Source organism: Artibeus jamaicensis, unplaced genomic scaffold, assembly GCF_021234435.1.
Source record: "Artibeus jamaicensis isolate MK-2021 breed Jamaican fruit bat unplaced genomic scaffold, CSHL_Jam_final contig_2170, whole genome shotgun sequence".
NCBI lineage: Eukaryota > Metazoa > Chordata > Mammalia > Chiroptera > Phyllostomidae > Artibeus > Artibeus jamaicensis.
Window position 1 is genome coordinate 5247411 of NW_026521445.1, and position 21116 is coordinate 5268526.

Sequence of the window (21116 nt, forward strand, 5' to 3'; positions counted from 1 at the left end):
TCAGGAGGTATCTGTTCGTTGAGCACCTACTATGTGCCAGCAGCATGCTAGATGATGGGTGAGGAGTCTGTGGAGAGCAGGCTCTTGAGAAGCAAAAGAAAATCTGTTGCAGTGGCCTGTGGACCCTCCAAGTAGGAATTCCTGTTCTACACAACAAAACAAAGAAATGGCAGATGGGTGAAGAGGGTCTTCTCAGCTCATCACCAAGGCAGAAACTACACAGGAACAGAATGTGAGACCTCACTGCATATAAACATAAGACCAATATATCAAAATCTCTGTTAACATTTCAGAGAAAGCAAGTCACACTCTGAACTTAATCCTCAGAACTGCAGCATGGCACAGTCAACGCTGGTCTGCAGAAGGGAGGGTGTGAATTAGAAATCGGAGCGCACGCTGGGGCCCAGAAGTTTAAAAACAGGCAGACGTAGCGCAGCGGCCACCCTCGCTGGCAAAGAGGTCCGACCAAGCTGAAGTGAGCTAAAGGACAGAGTAAGAGAGGGAGGACAGCCATCAAGGTGACCATGGGCAAGGGGACACAGGAGGAGACACTGGCAGGAGAAACGAAAGTCAAGTGTCTATGTGGGCATCGGGCGAAGCCCCCCTTCCCACATCCACTGGGGCAGCTGTTTCTAGATTATACCATAAGACATGCAACCTACGAACAGAAGCCCCCTGACCCTACACCACCCACTCACTCAGTCACTCGGGGTTAGTTGGCAATTCCCTTTCTCCCCCTAGACCCACTGACCCACTGACCCACTGACCCACTGCACCCCTCCCCCACCACTCCCTGCACCATCCCCCCTCCCAGAGTCAGAACAAAGGCATCATCACTCTCCGGTCCCTCTGAGTCCCGGATCCTGCTACATATGCTTCCCACTGCAGGCCCTGGAGGAGGAACCCGCTTCAGCTCCATTTCACAAGACAGACAATAAGGGGTAGTGATTATGAGCACGTGCTCTAGAGCTACAGGCTGGGGTTACGATCTGTGTGACTTAAGGAGAGTTACTCAACCTCTCCACACCTCAGTTTCATCATCCATAAAGTGAGGATAACAGTACTTACATCACAGGAGCATTGTAAAGATTGAACAACTTAAATATGTAAAAGCACCAGAAGTGTGCCCAGCACAAGGTAAGCACTAACCATCTGCTGCGGCAGCTGCCAGAGCTTCAGTTGTTAGGGTCACTGTATTACTCCTACTGGCGTTGCCGTGAGGACGTCTTAGAAGGGTCGCGCTCTGGGTCTCGCATCCGGCTTCTTCCGTTGTAAGAGATTAGGATGTCGTCTTTCAACACCTCCCTCAGAAAAACCCCATCCCTAAAGACGAAAAGCTGTCAAACTCCCCTTTCATATCAAAGTCTGAAATAAATCCTCCTTTAGGTTTTCAACTTCCTTCCTCATCTGATATCAAAGACATGCCACGGTGTCTGATAAAATAATGACAGTGATCACGAAAGGCGTGCGCTCCTCATTCCTCCCAAGGCAGATTCATTCCCGAGAAAACTGCCAGCAGACACAATATTTTGGCACACCGTGTAAAACACTTAATGAGAAAGCCGAGGAGCTGCACTCGGGGGTACTGAGAGTGGGCGCACCTGTGCCGGGTGCCCCTCTACGAGGCTACCTCGGCGCACGCTACAGATGAGCCACGTGGCCGCCAGATCACAGCACGTAAAAAGCATGCTCTTGAGATACGGTGATGAAACTTTCAGAGGACAGTGGCCGTTCGTTCAGTCAGCAAAGATGTCCTGAGTGTCCACTGCATGCTGGGCACCAAGGAGGGTGCTGGGGACACAGAGTTCAACGAGAACGAGGTATGACCACTGTCCTCGGAGAACTGACAGTCTGGTGGGGTCTCAGCACAGAAAGAAGCCACGACTGTGGGGCGTGGCGTTGCCGTGAAAAGCACAAGGTGTCCGTTCCAAGTGGTATTTATTATAACACCTCCATTTTCCAGAGGAAAAACCAGGCACACAGGTCCCCAGGATGCAAACCGAGGCGGCAGGCTGCGGACCTGGGCGCTCCACTGGACGACGCCCTGGTGCTCCTGTGTCAGACTCGCTGGCCTGGAAGCCTTCGGTCTCAGAGTTGGCCCAGCAACGCGTGCCTGGAAGGCCTCCTCCACACAGAGAGAGAGTGGAGAAGGGGCCGGAGCAGCTGTCTCTGGAGCAAAAATCAATCCAGGAAGCGACACGTAATGATGGTTCACACAACACACCTCAGCTTGCTGCTCCCTGGCCGCTGCAATTCATGCTAGTCTGTGTTTGGAGGTGAGGGGGTTTTGAAATGTGACGGTCAGGAGAAGAAATAGGTTTTCCAAGTCCCCTGAGATGGGTTCATAATACAGAAGGACTGACAAAGAAAGGTGAGGCGATGTAAACGTGCAGTCACTACAAACTGCTGGCAAAAGGAACGCCATAGGGTGAGGAGAGGTCACAGGATACAACTTATACGGAAACTCCTTTTCATCTTGAAAACCATGCCTTCCACCCCAACCACCTGCCACCTCTACCCTCCCTACAGGCCTTTCTTTTCTGGGAAGTTAAAAAACAAACAGTGTGAGGTTTATTTCCATATCTGTAGCTGTGATTTTTGGCTAACATTTTGGGGTCCACACTGTGCCTGCTCTGTGTTCCCTGCTTCAGTAGATGACCTTGCTTGACCTTGCAACCACCCCGCAAGGCAAATACTATGACCAGCCCGATTTTCATACGCCAGAAAACTTCGGCATAAGCAGGATGAATAACTCGCTTCAGCACCAGGACACTGGGGCCCTCCCAGTCCGCCAGGGCTGCACCGCAGACAGCCCTGAGCTGGAGGGGAATAAAGACCATCTCAGGACAAGTGGGCCTTTCATTCAGCCACTGAGGAAACTGGGGATACACCAACTTGATCAAACTCCCTCCCGCATGGGCAGGGCCCGTAACTTCTCCCCAAATACTGCCCCCCCATCTCCCCACCCCCCGCCCCGTAGGCTCAGAGCCAGACCAGGGCCTGGGCTCGGCCTCGCCCATCACTGCCCACTGTTCCCCCAACCCGGCCCATCCCCTCGGGCTGATCTCTGTCGCCTCTAGCTTTGTTAGATTTTCAAAAGCAAAAAAGGAAGAAGCTATCACTTCCTGAGACTCTACTGAACACCAGGTTCAATCAACCCTCGCATGACCCCTAGGAGGCCAGTGCTACTATATTTCCATTTTAGAGATGAAAAGATTGGCTTGGAGCATTTTAATTATTTGCCCAAGTCACACAGCTAGTAAGTAGCAGGCTCTTAGGTACGAGGCTACCTCACAAAAAAGTGAACTCTTACCAACAGCTTTTCCCCACCTTTCCTCCTTTTATGTTCCTGCTGCCCCTGCCTCCCACCCACCACTGCTGGCAGAGAGGGTGCATATTTCACCGGCTCCGGGCCTGCCCTCCTGCCCTGCAACCTTAGGTTAAACATGACTCAAAAGAGGACTCATGCAAAGTCAGCGAGTTCTGTACGGCTTGGTTTTCATCTTCTACCACAGGCCTGGGCCGACCCTCCACCCAGGGACTTGAACTCCTGTATGACCCAATAGCTCATGGGATCAATGCCCCACTGAAAGAAGGGGCTCGGGCCAAACATGCCCTATATCTTTAGGTCCAGCAGCCACTGCGAGTGCCCAGATTCCTCAGGGATAAGCAGTGATGCATGAGTTGGCCTGTGAAGACCTGAGAGCATCGTAATTCAATAAATGCAGAGGACAAGCTGTGCGAGGTCCCTGAGATCATTGAAACTGACCTGCAATTCACCAGCCACCAGGGGAAATTCTATCACTTCGCTCACTCTGCTTCCATGGCTTGAAACCAAATCAGGGGAACACAATCAGATTTCTAATTTGGAACCCTGGACACGCCACATCACCTTTAATGACTCCCAGCAAACGATGCTCGTCACAGATCTCATCCTACTGAAATTACAACATGAAACCTAAACATTAAGCAGAAATTTTCAATTTCTCAGGTCGGCATGGCCATAGAGAAATCATGCAAGTGGGAATACACTTACTCTGTTTTAGGGTCTGTTAGGCTGCAAATATTGGAGCTAGAAAATAAGTAAATAAACAAGCCCATCAGAGATCCTGACGTGCAGGTGTGGGCTGTCTGGGTGAATAGCAACTTTTCACCATCAGCCCGAGCCATCGTGTTGAGCAGCATTATCTCTCTGCTGGAGGCCAGTGTCTGGGACACGGAGCTCAGCCTCCTCGGACACGGTCGGCTGCAGGCCCCAAGCCTTCCCGTCACCGCCGAGTGGACTGAAACACAGTGCAGTCCGCACACTGTTCGGGCGCGTGCAGCGCCTTTGCAATGGGAGGCTGACTATTCCTCTCTCATCATTACTGCTACACCTCATTCAGCATGGATCTTCTAGAATTTCGGGCAACCGTTGACAACCTCCACAGATTATATTTACATCTCTCACTGGAGCCTCCCCGGTGGCCCTGCCCATCGTGTGACCTTGGGAGCGGCTGCCACGGCCAAGGGACGATCTGCATTCCCAGCTGTCATGTCTGCTCTGACTCCACCCTTCTCAGACCTGAATCCAGGAAGGCGGAGCTGTTCTCTGTCTGCAGCCTCAACAGATGCCCCAGAAATATTAGCACAACGTTAGATGCAAATAGAAACTGCAAACTCAAGTCTTTATTTTCCCTTGATGTGCATTCTTACAGAGAAAAGTGAGAGCCTGGGAACCAGGAGCAGTTAGTGGTGCACTCCCAGCCCCTGAACCCCCTGACCATGAACATGGTATGCCTTCTCCTAGGGGCCGAGGAACACCTGCAAATAACACAAGTGATAAACTATAAGTTTTATTCTTTTATCAATTAAAAGAACCACTTCTGAGCCTTAAACTGTACACTACAGCTCAGAGAGAGATAAAATCCCTTCCTTAATCCAGGCACAAAAAAATGAACACCCAGGGTTTCTAAGTGTAACTGTCGAACCAGAAAACCCTTCAAAAAACTGGAACAAATGTGAAGGGGGCATCTGCACCCACCAAAGCTAAAGGAGGCCGGGACAAAAGGCTAGGTCACCCCCGAAAAGACTGTGGGTGTTATTTCATGACATTTCCTGTGAGCCTCAGCCTTCAGAACCAAATCGCTCCCCGGGCCACCCGGGAGCCTCCCTCCAGAGGAACTTCTCCTTATCGCTCCCTCGCCCACGTGGTGGCCGAGCAGGAGGAGAGAGTGCGTCAACAACTCAGGGTCCTCGCTGTTTGAAGCCAGTGCTGAACAAGGACAACAAGGGCCTTGGCAGACATGCTCTCTCACCTCTGTGGTCTGTATAGTGCTGAGGGTCTTGGTCAGGAAAAAAAACTAGTAAGTTAATTAATGAAAAGAATAAAGGACAAGAAGACAACCGCTATGATGTGAAGTACAGTGAACTGCCTCAACTGCCTCTTGTGACACTCGGTGCACTGGTATTTACGGACAAGGAGCCAGGGGCCTGGAGCCACCTGCCTGCCCGAGGTCATGGTTTTCTATGACGCCAGCAGATACCGGAGAAGCCCTGTAGAGGAACGTGCTTCCCAAGAAATGCATTAGTGCGAGCATTCACTCCAAGGGGGCAGAGGAAGGGTATTCGGCGCACGCCAGGCACTTGAGACACATCCCCCAAGACGTGCTGAGCCCTGACCCATTTATTCAGTAAATTACTCTCATCAGTAGGTCAGAAGTTAACGGAAGCCTTCCAGCTGCCCCCTGGCCCCTTGGCTAGAGATAGTCCCTTTGCTAACCTTGCCATTAAAACTGGGCAACCCATGATATTCGACAAAGTAATTAAGGACAAATCAAAGCAATTACTTGACATCCTTTGCAATAGCCAGATGACATTTCTGATCCCAAAAAGCAAACTGGACCAAAAATAAAATGTTTTTTTCAGAGCTTAGATAAGTTCAGCACCCATAATAAGTTACTATGGGAAAGCAGGGTGTTGTGTACCATCCACCCCCCTTTTAAGAGCAACCTCAGACGTGGTGATAGTCCCTGAGCTCTTCCCCCTCCTGTGTCTTGCCTCTCCTGCCTGCAGGAATACAGTGGAAGGCTGAATGAGCCGCATGCATGAGCCAAAATGGCAGTTCTGAGCAGGGCCAAGACCAGGGTGAGGCAGACAGAGGCACCTAGAGAGCAAATCTGAAGTGGCAGTGATGCCCGTGGACGTGCAAGTCCCTGACCTGAGGCCCTTATGTTAGATCTGCAATTGCAGAAGCAAGCCTGCCACCTGTACACACTGAAGGAATAAGAAAACTGAGCTGCAATCAAGCCCACCTGGAGGACAACAATCAAAAACAGCAGGGGGCTAAGGGGTCTTTTGGAACAGACTCCAGGCCAACAGTGAGTTGCGGAGCAAAATCCAGAAGAGTCAGAAAACTTAGAATAAGCACCTATCTACCCACGGGCACCAAATGTGGGAATAACATACGAGTAAAAGCTAACATTTGTTAACATCTACTATGTGGCAGAAGCCTTTGACACATCAGCTTATTTCATCTTCACCAGAACTCTTGGAAGTGAGTGCTGTATTATTATCATTTAAGAGATATGAAACGGAACCTCAGAGAGATTTAGGAAATTCCCCCAGACCTCAGAGCCATGCTATCATCCTAAGTCTGTTTTCTTCATTGTCCCACTGACAGTCCCACTGACAAATGTCACTCTCAAGGAGGAGAGAGCAATAAAACAACCACTGTACAGTGAGTGGCAGGTCCCAAGTTGGCAGGACAGTGCTGTAGCCATAACCCTTTACGCACTGTACACAGTCTTGGTGACAGACTTTCTCATCTCACACATCATCCTGGCCTGAGAATATTTTTGAGAGGCCAGAAAGTATGGATCATCCTCCTCTTCAATGAAGACACTGAAGTGCCAACTACGGCTTAGGTGCAGGACAGAGAGAGGATGGCCACCCCAGCCCTTTGAAGTGGACCGAGCCACGGCTCCCCCACGGGACACCCTGCGCCAAACCACTGACCTCCACATGCCCGTGAAACTGAACATGGTGCTGACGCAGCGCGGGAGGGGCGGCGGCGTGAGTCCGTCCAGGCGCATGAGCAGGGCGGGGATGCCAAAGAGCACCAAGTACTTCACGTAGAAGAAGAGCACCTGGGCCAGCGCCAGTCCGCCTGAAAGACAGAGGGGCCATTAGACGCAGGGGCGGGAAGCGGGCGTCCCCGGGCAAAGACGTGGCATTCCGGGAACTGCGGCGCCCCTGGCCCAGCACTGCTCCGCCCACCGTCCTCCTTCCCGTCGGCACCCTCGTCTTTCAAGTCTCGCACCCCGGTTTCGACCAATGAAATTTCAGGAGTAACAAATATGAAATTTCTTTTATTATTGTGACAGGCAATAGACACTCTTTGCAGTCATGCTCCCACAGGAAGGCACAGATACTAGAAAAGGGCACAATTAAAAACATACACTGCACCCTGGCTGGTGTAGCTCAGTGGATTGATTGCGGGTCTGGGAACCAAAGGATCGCAGTTCCATTCCCAGTCAGGGCACATGCCTGGGTTGCAGGCCAGTTTCCCAGCAGGGGACACACGAGAAGCAACCATACATTGATATTTCTCTCCCTCTCTGTTTCCCTTCCCTTGTAAAGATATATAAAATATAAATAAATAAAATTATTTTAAAAAACATATATCATATATCGCATTTAAAAACTATTAGAAAGGAAAGGAAAAATCTTTAGAAAGGGAAAATCCTTCCCAAGTCCTTTCAAGTCCTTTCAACCTTACATAAGTTCACACCCACTGGGATGACAAGAATCAAAAAGTCAAATCGACAGCCGATGGCAAAGAGGTGGAAATACTGGAGCCAGCGTGCACTGCTGGCGGGAGTGCAAGATGCTGCAGCCACTTTACGACACAGCCCGGCAGTTCCTCGCGTGGCCACAGGCAGAGTTTCCATATGACCAGCAACAGGCCTGACAGGAACGGAAACATGTCCACACAGACATTACGCCCAAATGTCCACAGGAGCATCGCTCCGATATCCAAAAAGTTACTGTCTGGACCTCCCGATGTTGCACAAGGATCTTTGAAAGACTGTCACTACCACGGGGTGTGTGGCGGTAAATCACAACAGCGCCAGAAGCAGGACATAAGCCATGTTTCGAATACGCAGTTTGGGAGACGGCAGGCAGTGACCCAAACTGAAGGCAGTGGGTCCTGCGAGGAGAAAAGCGCAGGAATCCTCATCCCATGCAGGGCTGGCCGGACAAACGGCTCTCCAGACTTCCGGAAACCAGACTGCAATCACGCCTGCCGGGCGGGCAGCGCATGGAACTGCAGCCTTCTTACACGCGTCTGACAAGAGTCGAGAGAGAAAGCTGACATTCGTGTGTGAATACCTAGGTACAGGTGTGTGTGTGTGTGTGTGTGTGTGTGTGTACACACATGCATGGAGAATGGGATACACGTGCCAGCCACAGCACTTGGGGGCTTATGACTACCCTGAATAAAAGGAACCACCAGTTCTACTGCTGGGCAGCCAACATGGGAGACCCTAGAATACTGTGGTCAGAAAACCCCAGAGCTAGAAATGACAGGACCGGTAAAGATGACCGGCGGAAGGGCACAGCGCTTCAGAACTAAAAACCATCGGCGTCGGTCCGCACATGAGCACCGAGAGTTCTCTTCCCGGTCACCGAACGCATGATCGGAGAGGACAGGCTGCTTCCTGTCTCACACACTGCCTCTAATTCGATACTGTGTTTGCACAGTTATTATGAATTAAAATCCATAGCTGAGTCCACATTTTTATGAGTCACCATTTATACAGAATGGTTACCATTTGTTAGTATTTTCATATAGAACTGAGCTAAAGAAATGGTTGATAGGTACTTACTTTTACACTAGGGCTAGATCTAATGGAAGGTGAAGTAATTGGGGAGCTTCACCCCAATATGGATGGAAGGCACCAGAAGCCACACATTTATCAATATGCAACAGGTGAGCTATTTACATGCTACTGAACATTTTTATGGATTAAGATACGAAAGGTTTAAATTTATCTTTTTCCCTTGATATTTTAGTGACTGGTTCACATGCTTATAGAAAAAAAGATGTATAGTGGCTTTTAAAGCATTCTCATTATAATATCTGCATTGTTTAATATTTGAGAAAACTGTGTTTGCACCTGAGCTTAATAGTTCTGCTGCCTTGCTGTTGGTTTTGTCATCACCGTGAAGGATGCGTAGCTCATTATTCTCCCCCCTGGACCTCAAGATCAGCCTTTCCCTCCTAAGACTTGGTCTCAGGTTTCAGGGTTTGCCCTAAGGATTTTGCTCCCACTAGGCGGGCAATATGATTGATGAAAGGCAACAGAAGAATACAAATGACTCTACTCTAAAAGTTATTTGACATACATATATGGAAATAGCTTGCATTCTATCCAAAAACACAAAATGTAGCTATTTTTCAATGCTTACATTTTTTTTGCTGGGACTGTATGTAAAAGATTGTCTCATCTGCGAGAGTTCTGACTGGTTTTGTCCAACCCCTTCCTCTCCACAGAGAGTCACAGGTGACATCCATCCATCCAGTGAGCATGGGGCCTGACCACTGAATCACCAGTTGTGGGCCATGAGAGGCAGACTAGAGGCCAAATCCATGGCGGCCCAGCCTCAGGGACTCACCGGTGGGTTTCAATCACAGCCCCGTTTACCCTCCCCCTCTGGCACTCGGTGCCCCTCCTCCTCTTGGAAAAGTCCCACATGCCCTTCCATGCAGGTCGAATACGGCCTCCTCCTTGTATCTTCAGGACGCTCCAGGCAGAATTAACAACTTGTTTGGGCATCCATTTAATAGAGAGCTATTAAGCACCAGCCGTTTGCCAGGCGCTACACAAGGCTTGGCCCTGCCTTTGTCAAGTCTACAGTCTGTTCCCAGGGACAGGAAAGAATGTGACTGAGAAGTGGGATCGAAACCCACACCACAGGGACAGGCTACAATCCAAACACAGTGGCCGAGACAGCGGCTTACACACGTTAGAACATCCAACAAATATTCATTGTGTGCTTAGTGTGCACACGTGCGTGTAAAGCACACAGCCTGGACTTCCAGGGCGAGCCCGCTAACACTGGCTTCTGAGAGAGCATCACGGCACAGTGACAGCAGCTGCTGGGTATCATGGCGACCTCCACACACTGGGCATCATCCCATTCAATTCTCACGTCACACTTCTCCATGGACATTGACACTACCCACGTTTTCCAGACAAGACCCTGGACACAGAAAGGTTACAAAATCCGCCCAAGGTCACACACTACTGAGTAGCAGGGTCAGGACTTGAACCTGGGTCTGTGCGCCTCAGTGTCACTAAGTTTACTAGAGCCACACGCAACTCTGAGAGCAGGCTCCACGCGGGGTCCGTGTGAGGCGGACCAGGTGGCCGGGTGGAGGAGCTGTGAGGGGAGCTGAGGGGCGCCGCCCACGCAGAAAATGAAACGCAGAGCCAGGGCACTGCAGGTCCTCGGAAAGCCAGCCTCCAGCGCACGCCACGAGCGAAGACCTCCAAGAAGCAGTCGCACGGTGGCGGTGCCCACGGCGAGCACCTCCGCGTCCGCAGACTTGCCGTCCGGACCCTCTTCCTGCCAAACCGAGTCGTCCTTAACTCAGGAACCCGAGGGAGAGTTTACTTCCCAAACAGTTCAACTTCGCACAGATTAGTAACTGGAAAACCTGGTTTTGAATACTTTCTTCTTCTTAGGGTTTAAATCACCCAAATGCCTCTCTTCAAAGAAAGGACATGTTGCTTGGGAGAAATACAGTTACCTAGTTAGGTATGAAATCCCATTTGCCCAACTTCTTCAATTACACGTTGTTAATGTCTTGGGGGGAAAGACTAGGGGCCGCAATATATCCTATCACACAGCATGCACATTGTAATTTTCCTATAAAATACTGAATACTTCACAAAATATATCTTAAAGTAAAATCAAGGTGTTCCGGAAGCATTGTTATATGGCAAAATAAAGTTAAGTTAAACCAAAAAAAAACACTCTAGTAATATAACAGAATGGACACGCTGAATTAAGAGTTTATTTATTTCTGTCTACAAAGGCCCTTCCCAACCCAAAAACTATAGGGAAGAAGACTCCGCCCATCGGAGCTGAACTAATAATACCTCACACGCACAGCTGCACAAGCGATGCAGGGAAGGGAGGAGTTTTTACACAGGACGAATGACCCAAAATTCTGCCAAGCAACTTTTCAGGTAGAGACCAGGTGTAGATTTCTGTTTGAATCCTGATGCTTCAGTGTAATTCACTTGGCCCAGTAGAAGTGCTCTATAAAGTCTATGTACAAAAAGACTTGGAAGTTAACTACTGATTAAAGTAATCTATTGTAAATCCTTCAAGGAAGGAAAGAATCCCTTTAGAAAGTGAATAACTGTCACCCTAAAGTACCCAACAAATTCACAGTTCCATACGTCAACTTTGCCTAAAAGAAAGGCACGCCATTGTATGCCATCCACGAAGGTCTCTGTACACTAGTTTACCTGGGCGCAATCCTTGATTAGACAGGCTCTGACGAATGCCGTTGTATTCCATGGGACATCAGGGTTGGGGGGATGGAGGGCAGGGAATAGGTGGTGTTCCAAAGCAGTGCTGCGACCTGCTGCTCAGTGACGCCACGGTGTCAGGCAGGCACCTCCCCCACTCCGTGAGCATGACCCTGAAGTCGTCCTCACACCACACCAAGTATCTGTAGTTGAGCAGTCAAGTTCACGGTAGTACATCACAGAGCAGCTTCAGGTTCACACTGCATTGATTTTATACAATCTCAGGATTCGAATCCAGGGAGAAAATGTATAATAATTCATTTCTTTTACTGTATATTAACAAACTTTACAATGTTTAATGCCACCAAAAAGTGGAAAAAGAAAAGAACTTGATGGTATCTGATATATGTTTGAGTTCCCAGTTTTCAAATAAACGTTAGACGTCCAATATCTTACCCTCTCCCCTCAATGTGACGTTGTAGAAGGAAAGAAGGAAATGGTTGGCCTTTTCGGCATTTCATTACCGTTTCTAAAGGGGCACAGACATTATCTCAGCACCAGCTGGTGCTGAAACGCTGAGCCAAAACCCCTCGAAGCACGCCCACTTAGGGATAGGCCCCTCAACTCCACCCAGGGAGCAGTTCAGATTTTCAGAAGAATTCCAGCGTACATCCACTGAGCTCTGTGGCACCTTCACCATGTACGAATAGGTACCCTGCAATCATCCGCACCTCCCCACCTCTTCACTCCCAGCCAAGGCCCTCGCCAAAGCTCTCTTACCCCCCAAATCGCATACACCTGGACCTGCCATGGGGCAAGACCACTAGCAATGTGATCCTTTTGAGCTCTCCCAAAGGAAAACTATAAACTGCCACCTTCATCCTAGGCTCAGTCAAATTGGGGTATAGTTACGATCCACCATATTTCATCTTACAAGACTCTAAAGTTCAAAAGAAAACTGAATAGATACATGTTATCGTACCTTTGTCTAAACCCACAGGATGCAAAGCACCAACAAGGGACCCGAATGACTGTGGGTGGCAGCAGTGAGCAGAGGCCGGTGCCTCAGCTGCAACTGATGGGCCTCTGAGCAGGGGACGCTGGCCCGGGAGGCAGCGCGTGTGCGGGCACAGGGGTCACTCGGGCTATCTTTGTCCCTTCCTCTCAACTATGAAACTCTCTTAAACTGCTCTCAAAAAATGAGTCTTTTAAGAAACAAAAGAAAATGAGAGTTATTATCTTTTTGAGAGACGTCTGAAATATTTGTGGATAATGAAAAGACGCCTGGGATACACAACAACATCGGAGAGAGTCCAGATGATAACTGTTGAACCTGGATGATGAATACATGGGGGGTTAATTACATGTTTAGGCTTTTAATTTTCCAAAACACCAAGCTTTCAAAGGGGAGGCATTAAGAGCCCTACCTAAACCCTGGATTTCAGCCAGGAATAGCCAACTTTCTCCTCATCCACCAACCAAATGCATTTGCAGAAGACAATGAGCCAAAAGGACTTAAACATGCACAATTCCACCTTCTTGCTCACCCTGTGAGCACAGAAGAAAGCCCTGAAGGGATGAAATGGAGAAGGCAAATTAGAGAGAGAAGTGGGGGGGCAGAATGCTGCAATGCAGAATAATAAGGTCACTTATGTGTCCCCCACGCCCTGGGAATTGGCAGTCTCCCTGCAGGAAGATGGGCCGCCACGGTCTCCATCAGTTACAACGGTGCTTCCCAAATGTATCTGGTCCTAAGAATCACCAGGGATAACAATTAATCACAGATTCCTGGACCACTCCTTGACAAGTTCTGATTTAGTAGGTTTGGGCCAGTGTCCAGAAATCTGAATGCAAAACAAGTTTTTTGAGAAGTTACGTTCAGTCAAGTTTGAGAAATTGCCAGTGAGCAGATCCACACTCCACTCTCTTTCCCCAGGTTTAAAAATATTCATCAATGTGCCAACAGCAATCTGGGGGTCGGCGAGGTTACCGTTACATTTCTGTGCACTCCTCTCTTCCGGCGTCCTATGCAGAAAGAAAACGCCTCTCTCGTGCTCTCCGTGGGCTGTGGACGGAGCCGAGGGCAGTGCTCCCGACTCACTCTGACACTCATCACTGAACTGTCCGAGAAGGCGACAGGCAGGGAATTTAAAATAAGCCTCGTGCCAATGGACTGACCTTTCCTTGTATTAGCTAAAGACCGCTATAACTTTGACAGCCACAACTTCACGGTGAGGAAGCGATGCTCTGGAGGCTTATGAGGGAAGGACAGCGGCCCCCCGGGGCCCCACCTGACGCTCTGTTAGAGAAGCAAAGCCCCAAGCTTCTCTGCAAAGAGCTCTGCTAAAATAAAAATCTCCCCAAAAAGTCGTGCTATAAACAGCTCTTGGAAAAACTTGACCACTCTACTTTATAAGGCAAGGCACGGTGTAAGAGAAAAAACTGAACTCACTGCCAGGTACCAAAGCCCACCCTCACCCCCTCAACCCCCATCAAAGAATAAACCCTCAGGTAATTCTCAAATCTGCTTGAACTGGGGGGGGGAGTCAAAGTATGTTTAATCTATATTTATAGAATTTTATCTATGTATTTATTTAATCTTGTAGAATCAGTACAATATATTCCCTTAGCTATTGTGATAGTGATTGAGGTGTGTGAAAGCGATTTAAAACGTGGCCATTTTAAAGGATATAAAATGATTCCTTCCAATCTTTCAGAATATGCAGGTTGCGCTCCGGGCCCCTTCCCTCTCACAGGAGAACGGTTGAAAAGCGGGCGTGCCCAAGGCCCCAGCGACCTAGCTGGATCTTTACGGGCCACCTGTTCCCTATGAATCCCAAATCCTCATCACTAATACCAACACCTCTCCTACGTTCCGGAACTGCAGATAAGAGTGGACCTCCCCACTTCACCTCCGGGGCTCTGGCCCCTGTGCCTGGGAAGAACAAATGAGCAGGTAGTGATGCCTCTGAGGGCTTCGTGAAACTTTGTCGGACTGATTTGAATTAAATGACCACCATTTTCTCATTGATCACAACTTGATCTGAGGACCGTTCGCACGTAAACAACACTTCAGAATCACCGAGCCCATCTAAACTCCCTCAATCTGCCTGGCGTTACAAAGGTGGTAGCGATTCAGGACTAGAACACTCAACTTCTCTCTCTAATCAAGAGTAATTCATTTTCACCGTGGGGGCGAGAGGGGGCATCCATGGCCCGGGGGTGAGCTGTTTTGAAGCAGGAGTTGGCTAGACAAAGGGAACCTCAGCATGATGTGTGCCCAGCACAGGGGAATGGGAAGGCCCAGTGGGACAGGGGGAAGGAGAGAGAGAGAGAGAGAGAGAGAGAGAGAGAGAGAGTGTGTGTGTGTGTGTGTGTGTGTGTGTGTGTTGGTGGGGGGTGCAGTGCAGTCTCTAAGAAAACAGGGGGTGGTGTCTGCTCCTGAGAGAAGAAGGGCAGGAGTAAGAGGGGGGCAGAGACAAGGGCAGAGCCTGAGTTTCAGACGCGGCAGAAGGACCAGGAGCTCCAACCGTCGATTTTAAGTCAAGTTGAAGTTGTGTCTCTCTCCCCAACACAAGTCCTCAAACACACACAATGCTTTACCTGAATGGATTTTTGTTTGGGGGATGTGTGTGTACAAATCAAGTAAAAGAACCAAGTATCACATGATAACCAGGACAATGCAAGATGATCCTGAAACAGAACTAATTCCACAAAAGCAAGAGGCTGTGGGCAGGAAGTCGGAGGCGAGCGCGGGCCTCGGCTCCCTCCGGGAACGAAAGGCCAGGTCCTCTTTACCTGGAAATGAAGGGGCTGCTACATAACCCGCTGCTGAAATCCAGTGACATTCTCATCTACAGCCAGTACATAAAAACACATTCTGTATGAAAACTAAAAACTAGAGTAAATTAAGAATTTTTTAACATTTTGTAGAATTTCATGAAAAGCACTTACAGTAATAAAACTCAGAGATATCACGAAAACTGGAGTAAGAATGGCCACTTTGCAGACCACCTCTCTCTGGCCAAGAAACACCACCACCACTTCACCTTGACACTGTAAATGGACCAGAAGAGGCTGAGAATCAGGCTGATAAAACTGTGTCCAATTTGAAGTTCTCGAATGATTACCTAGCTTATACTGCCACCTCCTGGACCTTTCTGGTATGTCTACCAGATACTACTGAACTGCTGAGACCTATAGCCAGCCACACATACACTAAATCAATTAATATATTCAAGAACCTCTAGCCAATGCAAACATTCTCAACAAAATATTAGCAAACGGAAATTAATAGCACATTAAAAGGATTATACACCATGGCTAAGTGGAATTTATCCCGGAGACGCAAGGATGGTTCAACTTCTGTAAACCAATCAAAACAATACATCACATTAACACAGTAAAAGATAAAAACAATGTGATTATCCCAATAGATGCAGAAGGAGTATTTGACAAAATTCAACACTTTTGATAAAACCTCTGAGCTAAGTGGGTATAAAAGGAACGTATCAACACAATAAAGGCCATATATGATGAACCCATAGCTGATTCATAATCAGTAGTGAAAAGCTGAAAGCCTTTTCTATAAGATCAGGAACAAGACGGGGATGCTCACTATCAGCCCTTCGATTTCACACAGTACTGGAAGTCCTAGCCACAGCAATTAGGTAAGACAAAGAAAAGGCATCCAATTGGTAAGGCATCCACCGAGCCCTGGCTGATGTGGCTCAGTGGATTGAGTGCCGGCCTCCAAACTGAGAAGTCGATGGTTCAATTCCCCATTAGGGCACATGCCTGGGCTGCAGGCCAGGTCCCCAGTTGGGAGCATGCAAGAGACAGCCATGTACCTTTCACACGCTGATGTTTCTCTCTCTTCCTCCTCCCGTCCCCTCTCTTTAAAAAAGGAAGTAAATAAAATCTTTAAAAGAACAAATAAATTCGTAAGGAAAAAGTAAAACTCTCATTATTTGCAGATGACATAATAGCATAGATAGGAAATACCGAAGACTCAACAAAAAACTATTAGAACTAATAAATGACTTCAGTAAAGTTGCAAAATACAGAACCATTATATTGAAATCTGTTGCATTTCTATAACAAATAATGAACAATCAGAAGAAGAAAGAAAATAATCCCATTTACAAATGCATCAAAAAGTATAGACTACCTAGGAATAAATTTAACCAAAGAAGTGAAAGAAGATTTTATTTATTTATTTATTTTTTAGAAAGGGATTAGAGAGGGAGAAAGAAAAAGAAAGAAACATCAATGTGTGGTTGCCTCTTGCCTGACCCCAACACTGGGGACCTGGCCTGCAACCCAGGCATGCGCCCTGACTAGGAATCGAACCAGTGACCCTTTGGTTCACAGCCCGCACTCAATCCACTGAGCTACCCCGGCCAGGGCAAGTACTTTTAATATCATAAAACATTAAAGAAAGAATTGAAAAAGATACAAATAAATGGGAAGATATACTGTGCTCATGGATTGGAAGGATGAATATTGTTAAAATATGCTTGCTACCTAAAGTAATGTACAGATTTGATGCAATCCTATTAAAATACCAATGACATTCATCTCAATTAGAACAACTAATCCTAAAATTTATATAGAACCACAAAAGACACCAAATAGACAAAGAAATCTTTAGAAAGAACAAAGTGGGAGATATCACACACCCTGATATCAAACTATAATACAAAGGTACAATAATCAAACCAGTGTGGTGCCAGCATGAAAACAGACACAACAGAATAAAATACAGAGCCCAGAAATAAATTCCTGCTTATACGGTCAATTAATTTACAACAAAGGCAGCAAGTATATACAATGGAGTAAAAACAGTCTTCAATAAGTAGTGCTGACAAAACTGGACAAATACATGCAAAAAATGAAACTGGATCACTTTCTTACAATATACAAAAAAAACCTGGATTCAACAACACATTAAAAGGATTCTACACCGTGCTAGTGGAATGCATTCCACTTAGGATGAATGTGTCCCCAAATGGATGAAAGACCAAAAACTACAAAACTCCTATGAAACACAGGCAGACTTCTGGTCAAGATGGTGGCGTAGGTAAACACAGCTTGCCTCCTCACACAACCACATCAAAATTATAACTATACTATAGAAAACCATCATTCAGATCCATCAGAAATCAAGCTGAATGGAAGTCCTACAACTACGGAATTAAAGAATAAATTACAAATAGATTAAAAAAATGTACTTGAAAAGTAACTAAATAAAATTTAATATTAAAAAAAAAGAATAAATTACATCAAGGCTGGTAGGAGGGGCGGAGATGCAGAAGGGGCTGGTCCCACAACCATGAGTAGAAGATAAAACTTAGGAGGGATATCTCAGACACAGAGGGGGCCAGCCCCACGCCAGGCTCCCCAGCCCAGGGCTCCAGTGCCAGGAGGATTAAGGCTGTGGAAGACAGAAACTGCTGGACTCCCTGGAAGTTCCTCTTAAACGCCCCACGCACAGACTTACTCAGACTCACTCCCTCTGAGCTCCAGTGCAGGGGCAGCAGATTGAAAGGCACCAGAGACATGGGAGGAACTGAACTGTCCAGCGTCAGGGTGAGAGCTATGAGGCACCTTTCACCAAGGCAGACGTGCTGGCAGAGGCCACTGTGCCTTTTCTGAGCCACCCCCAACAGAGCCACGGAGCTGGCAGCCACTGCCATACCTGAGACTCCATCAACCTGGTTTATACTGTTTGCCCCACCCTGGTGATTCCCTGAAGCCCTGCCCCACCCAACTTTCAGGCCCGTGCAAGCTGTTTCCAGTGCCTTTTCCATACAAATGGCTTGTCTTGGCTCATGCTTCAAATTTTTCTAAATTCTCCCAAACAAGCAGCATCTGGCTTCAGTGAGTTCCACACCTCTCACTAAGCTGCCCCAGGCCCAGGACAAGCAGCAGCATCCAGCCTTGGTTCACAGCTGGGCCTTGTCTGGGCACCTCCAGGACCAGCACTAGGAGCGGCCATCTGCAGGTCACTTTGTAGCTAATGCTGTGTGACCCTGAACAGAACACAGGAGGTGGCCGACCTTGGATGTGCCAACAACAATCAAGCCTCAATTACAAGAAGGTGTACACAGCATATATAGTGGACATACCTTGAGTACCCAACTTGGACAATAGGGGAGGCTATGCCACTGGACCCTACAGGACACCTACTGCATTAGGCCACACTACCAAGCCTGGGAGACACAGAAGCTCTCCCAAATACTAATACATAGAAACAAACACAGGGAGGCTGCCAAATTGAGGAGACAAAGAAACATGGCCCAAATGAATAAACAAAATATAACTCCAAATAAATAACTAAATAAAATGCAGACAAGCGAGCTACTAGATGCTGAGTTCAAAACACTGGTTATAAGGATGCTCAAGGAACTTAGTGAGGGTCTCAACGACATAGAAAAGATCCAGTCAGAAATGAAGGATACACTAATTAAAATAAAGAACAATTTACAGGGAATCAATAGTAGAATAGATGAAGCTGAGAATTAAATCAGTGATTTGAAATATAAGGAAGAAAAAAACAGCAAGAAGAAAATAGAATGCAAAAAAATGAGGATAGTATAAGCAGCCTCTACGACAACTTTAAGCATACCAACAATTGCATCGTGGAGGTGCCAGAAGGAGAAGAGAGAAGGCAAGAAACTGTAAAACTACTTGAAAAAAATGACAGAAAACTTCCATAACTTGGTGAAGAAAATAGACATACAAGTCCAGGAAACACATAGGGTCCCTAACAAGATGAATCCAAACAGACCCACACCAAGACACATCATAATTAAAATGCCTAAGGCTAAAGACAAAGAGGAAACCTTAAAAGCAGCAAGAGAAAAGCAGTTAGTTACCTACAGGGGAGCTCCCATAAGACTGTCAGCTTATTTCTCAAAAGAAACTTTGCAGGCTAGAAGGGGCTAGCAAGAAATATTCAAAGTGATGAAAAGCAGGGACCCATAACCAAGATTACTCTACCCAGCAAATCTAACATTTAGAATCAAAGGACAAATAAAGAGCTTCCCAGACAAGAAAAAACTAAAGGAGTTCATCATCATCAAACCATTACTATATAAAATGTTACGGGGTCTTCTTTAAGAAGAATGTCAAAAATATAAACAATAAAATGGCAACAAATACATATCTATCAATAACTGAACCTAAAAAATAAAATAAACAAGCAGAACAAAAAAAGAATCGTCAATACAGAGAGCATTTTGATGGTTGCCAGATGGGAGGGTGGAGGGTGGTGTGGGGGGAGGGGTGAAGAAGTGATGGGATTAAGAAGTACAAGTAGGTAGTTACACAATAGCCATGGGACGCAAAGTACAGCAGGAAATGGAGTAGCTGAAGAACTTATGCACATGACCCACGAACATGAACAGTGGGTGAGGACAGCCCGAGGGAGTGGAGGGAAGCTAGGTGGAGGGGGCAGAAAGGGAAAAACTGAAACAATGGTAATAGCGCAATCAATAAAATATAACTTTAAAAAATAGGCAATAAATTCTTGACATTGCTCTTAGCAGTATCTTTTTGGCTATTTCTCTTTGGCAAGGGAAACAAACAAAAAATAAACAAATGCAACCACATCAGACTAAAGAGGTTTTGCACAGTGAAGGAGCCAACGACAAAATTAAAAAAAAATTATTGAATGGGAGAAGATATTTGTCAATGATACATATAATATGGAATTAATATCAAATATATAAAGAGCTCATACAATTTAACACCAAAAAGTCCAACTAAAAACTGGACAGAGGACCTGAACAGACATTTCTCCAAAGAGGACATACAGATGACCCACAGACACATGAAAAGATGCTCAGCATCACTAATCATCATGGAACTGCACATTAAAACCACAAGAAGGTATCACCTCATTCCGGTCAGAATGGCTGTCACCAATAAATCTTAAGTAAGTTCTGGAGAAGATGTGGAGAAAAGGAAATCCTTGCGCACTGCTGGTGAAAATGCAGACGGTGTGTCCACTGTGGAAAACAGCATGGAGATACCTCAAAAATTTAAAAATAAAGTACCCATCTGATCCAGCAATTCCATTTATGGGTATTTGTCCAAAGAAAACAAAAACACTAATTCAAAAAGGTATCTTCATTGCAGCATTATTTACCATAGCCAAGATATGAAAGCAACCTAAGTGTCCATCAATAAATGGATGGATAAAAAATGGGGTATGTACATATATACACACACACACACACACACACAGAGGAATATTATTCAGCAACAAAGAAGAATGAAATCTGGCCATTTGCGACAAGACAGATGGACCTAGAGGATATCATGCTAAATAAAATAAGTCAGACAAATGTTTTATGATATCACTCATATGTAAAATCTAAAACAGACAGATAAACAAAACAGAACTAGACCCATGTATAAAGAGAACAAACTGACGTTTGCCAAAGGGAGTGGCGTGGGTACGGGAATTTTTTAAAAGACTCTTCAGCCAGATAGAGCATCAGATCAAACCACAACCACATCACAAATGGAAAGCTGTGGTACCACGTGAGGACTCCGGCCAAGGCAGCTGTGCAGTGACAA

At 46.8% G+C, this 21116-nt stretch overlaps 1 protein-coding gene across 5 annotated transcripts in view; it reads right to left on the reverse strand.

Annotated features, from left to right (window-relative positions):
* The window catches only part of HHAT (hedgehog acyltransferase), a 246746-nt gene that overhangs the window by 168576 nt on the left and 57054 nt on the right, over positions 1-21116 (reverse strand). For all 5 annotated transcript variants that reach the window (XR_008390351.1, XM_037136997.2, XM_053658765.1 and 2 more), the window contains one exon: positions 6997-7147. Coding sequence is in view for 4 of the 5 variants with exons in the window: in XM_037136997.2 (XP_036992892.2) it covers positions 6997-7147 (151 nt within the window). In the remaining variant the exon portion in view is untranslated. The remainder of the gene's footprint in view (positions 1-6996; positions 7148-21116) is intronic.